We start from the raw sequence: 7137 nt of genomic DNA, 5'->3' as shown, positions 1-7137 counted from the left end.
AAGTTTTGATCATCTTGAAAGGAAATATGATACAAGACGTGAAAAAAAAAGTTTCTTTTTTGTCACTTTGGATAATTCATAAATCTTGATTCCATGGCTTTTATATAAAATTGCGCAATTTCAGTGCAACCTTCGTTGACGTATATATAAGAATCTTAAAACAACCATAATATATAAATTAATGTCAACATCAATTAGTAAACCATTTATCACCCATTTTGATGCATAAAAGCTTTGTGTGCGTTTATGGACTATCATCAAGTTGCACTATATATACCATCACCACTCAAACTAGTATTTTGAAGGAAATGGGTTCTCTTATGGCAGGTTGGGACTCACCTCTTCGTGATCTTGAATCTGGTATATATGACTATATGTTTTCATTCTCTTTTAACTATTTAGATCATATATACTTATATATATTTATCAATGGATGAAATTTTATATCATAGATATACCATGTAGTTGAAAGGTGAAGTATTTAATACTCAAAATCCAAAGATTATCTTGAAAGAATCCTGTTTTGCTTTCTTTGATTTTTATTGAGTTTTTGTTTTTTCTTTTGGTTTTTAACTGTAGCAAGGAACAGATCTTTAACGAAAGAAGATATTTCTGCTTTTTGGAGGTTAAAGAAGATGGAAGAGGAAGAACTTTTCTTTCTTAAAGCTTCTTATAGACTCTCAAAGGAAGATAATAAGGTGTGTATTAAAACTTTCATTTTTTAAAAAATAATCAACATAATAATTATAGAATTACAAATAGCACCCCCTTGTTTATAGGAATTAACTAAGATAAGTGTCAACTACAATGGCTTTTTTGTGATTCTTTTTTATTTGTAATGATTATCGCACTATTTTCTGTTAGTATGTTGCTTATTTCAAAACAACATAGAAAATAAACTTCAAATTTGTACCATAGTTGCCAAAAAAAATCTTGAAAAAAAATGTTATAATGTTCCCCTAGTAAAGATCCATCTAACAAGACCTATTAATACTTGTGGTAAAAGTGAAAACTTATAAAATATGAGCTATTTCTAACAAGATCTAGTAATTCTTGTGTTAGAAGTGAAAATGATAACATACCATAATTCATATTCTCTTAAATTTTACGTCAAACCCTCATGTTATTAACTCGATTGGTATCATTGGGTTAAAAAGTAAGGCTAGCAACTCATGTGTTAAAAATGAAAACCCATAAACTAAAAGGGTGCAAACTATAAAATATGTTAAATTTATATGTTTCTCGTTTAATTATGATTTTTGTTATATTTTAATAGAAAGTAGTGTCTCAGGGGAGCGAGCCTCATCCTTTGAGTCTTGATGTAAATGAAGAAGAAAGTATGGAACCACTTTTGAAGAAACATGGCTGGTTTGTTTTTATTTTTATTTTTTTATTTTAATCATTTTATAGTTCATACATGAGAAATCTTTTACGAATAAGAATATTAACAAACTGTAAATTTAGCATATACTGATGTTAATTTTAAGATTTTACTTTTGTTATCTAGGTGGATTAGTAGTAAGTGGGCTTTTTTGAACGAACCACCGAAGATCTCATGGAAAGCATCATACAATTATGTTGCACAATTTCATGTTGCTCGTAAACACATTGATCATGACTTCAATCTCTCTCAGGTTACTGATGGCATTCGAGCTTAAATCCACAACATTTATGGAAGAATAATTGTTTTTTTTTTCTTCTAAAAGTCATATTAATCTTCATTTATGGAATAAATAATTTATTATATTTGAAAAACTTGTAATTTATGTATCTGTATATGTATATATAAAATTTGTGTGCACTTATGGTGTAAAAATCTCATTTACCCAATTTTATACAAGTTCTTTAATTTATCTTCTTTTAATTAATCTATATGTTGTGTCTGTTTTTTTTTTTTTTTTTGTTTTCTATTATGTTGGTCGTTTATATCCTATCATAACAAGTATTTCTAAAAAGATGTACTAAAATAAAAATTCTTTTTATTATTATTATTATTATTATTTATACTAATATATACATGTCTGTGACTCTATGTATAAGCAATAAACTATATATGTATGTAAGTATGTAACTGTCCTGCTAAAGATTCACAGAAATTGTTCCAAATATATTATGTATATTCTTTTATAATTTAGTTATTATAATTTTTTTTTATTTAATTCAAGAGATTCTCGTGGCCACTTGTATATTTTTTTTATAATTTAACAAAGTACTGATAGAACTTCTTGTCTTCTTCTTTATGTTTCCCGATAATGAGTGTCTCTCATCCGTCATCTCTAGATTATTTGCATCGTCTAAAGAGATACCAATAATCGTGACAACAGTTGGGTTTATCAATTATCATGAAAGCGACATACGAACCATACATACTATACACTTCACATTTTAATAATTCTCTATAAAGTAGAAATCTTAATAATTCTTTATAAATTAGAAATCGTAGTTTACACCATCTGATTATCTACTATTCGAAATTTATTTTAGTTAGGCGTACGTTATGTTTTGGCATATTAGTTAAAAAATTTGATGCTAGTCGAAAAGTTAATCATTAGTTGATAAAAAATGAGGTTTAGTATATTGATAAGTTAGCTGGAACATATAAGATGATATAAAATGTCATTAAAAGAATATGTTTTTTAGAATTAATTAAAGATTTATTTAGAAAAATAAAAAAATAAAATAAAATAAAATAAAATAACACTCTTAAAAAACTAGTGTAAGTAGTTTCTTAAAAACCTAGCTTTTAATCTAATTTTTGGTTTGTCAAACATAACAATTTAAAAAAAATAAATAAATAAAAAAATAAAAAAATAAAATAATTAGTTTATTAGCTAGTTGTGGTGCGACAGACACATTTAATCCAAGACCATATGAGTTTGTCATTTAATCAACCAATAAAGCCATTTAGTGTTAATGTCACCAGATATCAAAACAATAGTTTATTAGAACTCACTATCATCTGTAATCACAAAATTTTGTTGAAAATGTGGGTGAAATAAATTCTATTTATAATCAAAATAATTTGGAGATCGAATCGGAGGATCTTATGGTCATATTTCTTGAAAATTATTTTTTCCCTTCATCACAAATAGTTTCACAAGATAAGTGATAAAATCTCTATGAATAAAATCATTAAGCAAAGGGAAAATGACTTAGGAGGGTAACAAACTGTTGGTTTTGTTCACATTTAGGTCAATTTCCTTTTCTTACACAATATACCATCGAACTAATTGATTGTGTTCACAGTAACCCTTTTGACTATCACCTGTTACTGAAGGTTTCCGGTGTCTTTGTCCTCTCCGACAACTCCCCGGTAACCTTCTCCGGCGAAGCATGAATATTCCGACGAGTTTTTGGCAAAGGTCGCACAAATATGAAGCAATTCATGTTAGGGAAGAGGGCTTTAATGGAACTTTTACACATACATGAACAAAAGAATCTGATCCAAACCTGAAAATCAGAAAATCAAAACCCCTAAAATCTAGGGTTCGTTTGTTCTTGAAGCTCCTACCTATAAGAGAATTTCAGATGTGTGTCGTGTGGAACAAATCGATTTCAAGGGTTTCGTTTCTGGGTTTTCAAAAACAAAGAAGAAACGCTTTATAACATCCCGATCCCGAGGAACTTTATATTGTGCAAATTTGGCATTTTATAGGATTGCCACGACGTGGTAGGGAGGCACCACGACATGGCAAGTCAAGGTCAGCCTGTGTATTTCATTTAAGCCGCCACGGCGTGGCAGTATATGTAACATCCCAAAATCACAATAAAAATTTTCATTTTTAATTAAACAGAAATCATTGTTTTTACTCAACCCAAGTAATAAAAACCCAAGATCAAGTACAATTGTTCCAAAATCAATGTATCATAACACCTCCAAAACATATCACCAAAGGATATGTATGGTCACGCATTTTCTTTTCCCCGATCATCTGAAGTACCTGAAACATAAAACTTATACATTAATTCAAACCTTAGTGAGTTCCACCAAAGTACCACACACAACCAATATAGATAACAACATGCATATATGTGCCTTTAGTCTGACTGGATCGACTTACAGGGCCTACAGCCTATCTGGACCGCTGTAACGCCTGATTCTCAGGTATTGATTTTTGTTATAGAATTTCTTGATTTCAAGGTCTACTCGACGAGTTGGTTGCCCTGACTCGTCGAGTAGCATTGGATTGGTCCACGTGTCTAAGTGACCTACTCGCCGAGTCCAAGAAGGGACTCGACGAGTAGGAGCTGGAGGATGAAACCCTCATTTTCGGGGTTTTACACCATATTTAAAGGATCATTGGCCTCCTCAGCCTCCCCTTACAGCCTCTTGATATTCCATAAACCCTAACTCGTGTGAGTGTGCTCCATTTGTGTGTCTTAAGCTTGGGAAGAGGATTTTGGTGAGAAAATCTTGGAGAACAATAGAAGCAAGGAACGTGTGGGAATCAGAGATCTACCTCAGTTGACATCCTTTGGAAGGTATTAAGCCGTTATCTTAACCTCATTTCATTCTAGATCTCTTTTGGGTGGATTTTAGGGATTTTCTAGCATATTAGGAAGCCTTTCTTGTGTTTGAGCCAAGATCTGAAGTTGCAACTTCAGATCTGAACTCTCTTGGGTCTCAAAGTCCATAAAGCTTCTATCTTTTACAAGAATGAGACTCTCCTAAGGTGTATCACTCCATTGTAAGCTTGGATTTGTCATTTAGAGTCTCTAGAGCCTTGCATGCACGTAAAGTTTGCAACTTTACGTGATAAACATGCCTTAGGGATTTGGATCTGCAATATGGAACCTTAGCATGGCTTAAAAAGCATCTGTTTGGATGAAGGACTGAAGGGACTCGGCGAGTTGCATGGTCCACTCGGCGAGTTGCATGGTCCACTCGGCGAGTCCGATGAAGATTGTCGTAGACTCGGCGAGTCAGTAGAGTGACTCGGCGAGTCAGCTAGGGTTTTCCTAACCTTTAGACACGCGTGAGCTTGGCGAGTTGCAAGGGTAACTCGACGAGTTGGCCAAGGAGTTCACGGCCACCAACATTAGGAACTCGACGAGTCACTCAAGTGACTCGACGAGTTTAGGTCAACATGGACTGTTGACTTTGACAGTTGACTTTGACTTTGACCAAGGGTTGACTATTGGAATTTAGGGGAATTTTGGGAATTTATGAACATGGTTGTGTGGCGAATATAGGTGGTGGAGTTTGAGGCGGTAATCTGAGAGCTGAGCTTATCCTTTGAGTCGACAGTTGCGAGGTGAGTTATCCTCACTATAATAAGGGGTCTAAGGCACCAATGTCGGCCCATTGGATATGATTTCCTAGCAGTTGGTAGTATGTTGAGTATGAGTTAGTGTTGCATGATAGTTGCTATGCCAGTTAAGTAGATCTGTAGGACTACCTGTAGTATCATGTGATTATCTGTGTGTGCATTAGTTGTGTTATATGTCGATATATTATGTGAGATGGGATGAGGTGATACTGCTTCGTGCAGTAACCAACAAACCCGGGAGCATTCCAAATATGAGCTGAGGGAGACTCATATTGTGGGCTCAGTGGCAATCCAGATGTGAGCTGTGGGCCCGGAAGGCAATCCAGACTCACACGGTGGGCCCAGGGGGTAATCCAGTCTATAAAGTTGTGGACCCAATATATGCTGTTATTTGTATATGTGTTATGTGAAGTGTATCGGTATTTTGGGGGAAACTCACTAAGCTATCGGGCTTACAGTTTTAGTTCATTGTTTCAGGTACATCAGGGGATCGAGGCAAGGCGAAGCCATGATCGTACGGCTCCTGATGTTTTGTTAATGTTTCAGGGAAAACTCTGATATAGACTATTTTGAAAACAAATCTGTAATAACTGTTGGTTTTAAATGTTTTGAAAAGTTTTAAATTGGCTTGAATTTTATGGGTGTTACAAGTTGGTATCAGAGCCTTGGTTTGAGTGAATTGGAGGAGCACACGCGTGACTCCAGTCTCAAATCAAGGAAAAGATTTTTTTTAAAATGATTTTCGAATGGTTTTCAAAATAAGTAAAGGAGGATGCAGGGTGTACGATCAGCCGGAGCCAGTAAGTAGACCGCAAATACCATACGATTATTTGATATTGTGATATGTTAGAACAACATGCTAGTACTAGGCTAGGGATCTTCAGGAAGTGTATGATAGAATTTCCTGATTACATGATGCCAGCTAGCCTAGGGTTTTCCTTATATGAGATTGACATCATTACTATAGCTGTTTAGTGTATGCATCACGATTATACATAATTAAGATTTTATAGCCTGAGAGTGTTTGATCTAGCTTGATGTTCTGTTCTTGTTGATTGGGGGTTGTTGGGTATGTTATGTTGCGTCATGGGCTTAGTATTGTATATCCGGATTGGGCCTGTCCATCCGTGATTATTATAGGGTTTAGCTATAGATAGTGCATGCATGTATGCCTTAGAAACTAACGTGATTGTAGTTATTATTGCTTTGTAACCCTAAACACCTCTACAGTCGAAGTTCTTAATCGATCTCTTCTGAGGTGTTAAAGTTTAATCATTCGACATCAGTTAAATCATTCTTGTGTTCATCATTACGCCTTTAATTGTTTTTTTGCTTAGAATCTATCGATCCTACTAGAACTTTGTTCTAACAATTGGTATCAGAGCGGGAGACTGTGTGATCAATACACATTCCTTTTGTATCAAGAATTCTTTAGGGTTTCCGCTTTTATCGAATATAAAGAAGCCGTCTTCCTCCTGTCGACGGTAACTCTTGTGTTTGATAAAACCCTAATCTCAAGAATACAGGTCAGATTCTAGCGGTTCTAAGGAAAGGCTCACCATGTCTCACGAAGATTCTCAAACTAATCCCATCAACATCTCTAACAGCATTGGATCCACTACAAGGGTACCCATTCTTTACACTCAAGACTATGAAGTATGGGCGCATCAGTTTGAATATTACGTGGTTGGATCTGAAGACAATGGTTATCTCATCTGGGAAGGAATCACACTTGGGCCGTTTGTTCACTCTGGAACGAACACGACAGTGAAGACTCAAAAGGAATATAATAAGCTCGTGGCGGACGTAGATAAGATGCCACAGGATGAAAAGGACATGTTGCTATGTAATGTGAAGGCCATGAGAA

General features: G+C 34.6%; 1 protein-coding gene across 2 annotated transcripts; it reads left to right on the top strand.

Annotated features, from left to right (window-relative positions):
• The first annotated feature begins 203 nt into the window (after window positions 1-203).
• LOC145108371 (uncharacterized) lies at window positions 204-1858 on the top strand. Of its 2 annotated transcripts, none has more exons than XM_079045390.1 (4): window positions 204-360; window positions 580-698; window positions 1292-1368; window positions 1508-1858. In XM_079045390.1, exons 1-4 carry the CDS (start codon window positions 222-224, stop codon window positions 1656-1658), a joined length of 486 nt encoding a protein of 161 aa, XP_078901516.1. In that variant the 5' UTR covers window positions 204-221; the 3' UTR covers window positions 1659-1858. The 2 variants fall into 2 exon arrangements, with proteins under 2 accessions (XP_078901516.1, XP_078901515.1); XM_079045389.1 differs by having other exon boundaries at window positions 1277-1368.
• The last annotated feature ends 5279 nt before the right edge of the window (window positions 1859-7137 follow it).

Source organism: Lactuca virosa, chromosome 4 (genome assembly GCF_052849685.1).
Source record: "Lactuca virosa cultivar CGN04683 chromosome 4, Lactuca_virosa_CGN04683_v6, whole genome shotgun sequence".
Taxonomy (NCBI): domain Eukaryota; kingdom Viridiplantae; phylum Streptophyta; class Magnoliopsida; order Asterales; family Asteraceae; genus Lactuca; species Lactuca virosa.
Note: the sequence above shows the minus strand (reverse complement) of the source record. Positions and strands in the feature narration are given on the sequence as shown.

Coding starts and splice junctions, on each gene's coding strand:
- LOC145108371 (XM_079045389.1), top strand. CDS start 222: ATGCATAAAAGCTTTGTGTGCGTTTATGGACTATCATCAAGTTGCACT. Junction 361..579: donor TCTTCGTGATCTTGAATCTG/GTATATATGACT, acceptor TTTTAACTGTAG/CAAGGAACAGATCTTTAACG. Junction 1,369..1,507: donor CTTTTGAAGAAACATGGCTG/GTTTGTTTTTAT, acceptor TTTGTTATCTAG/GTGGATTAGTAGTAAGTGGG.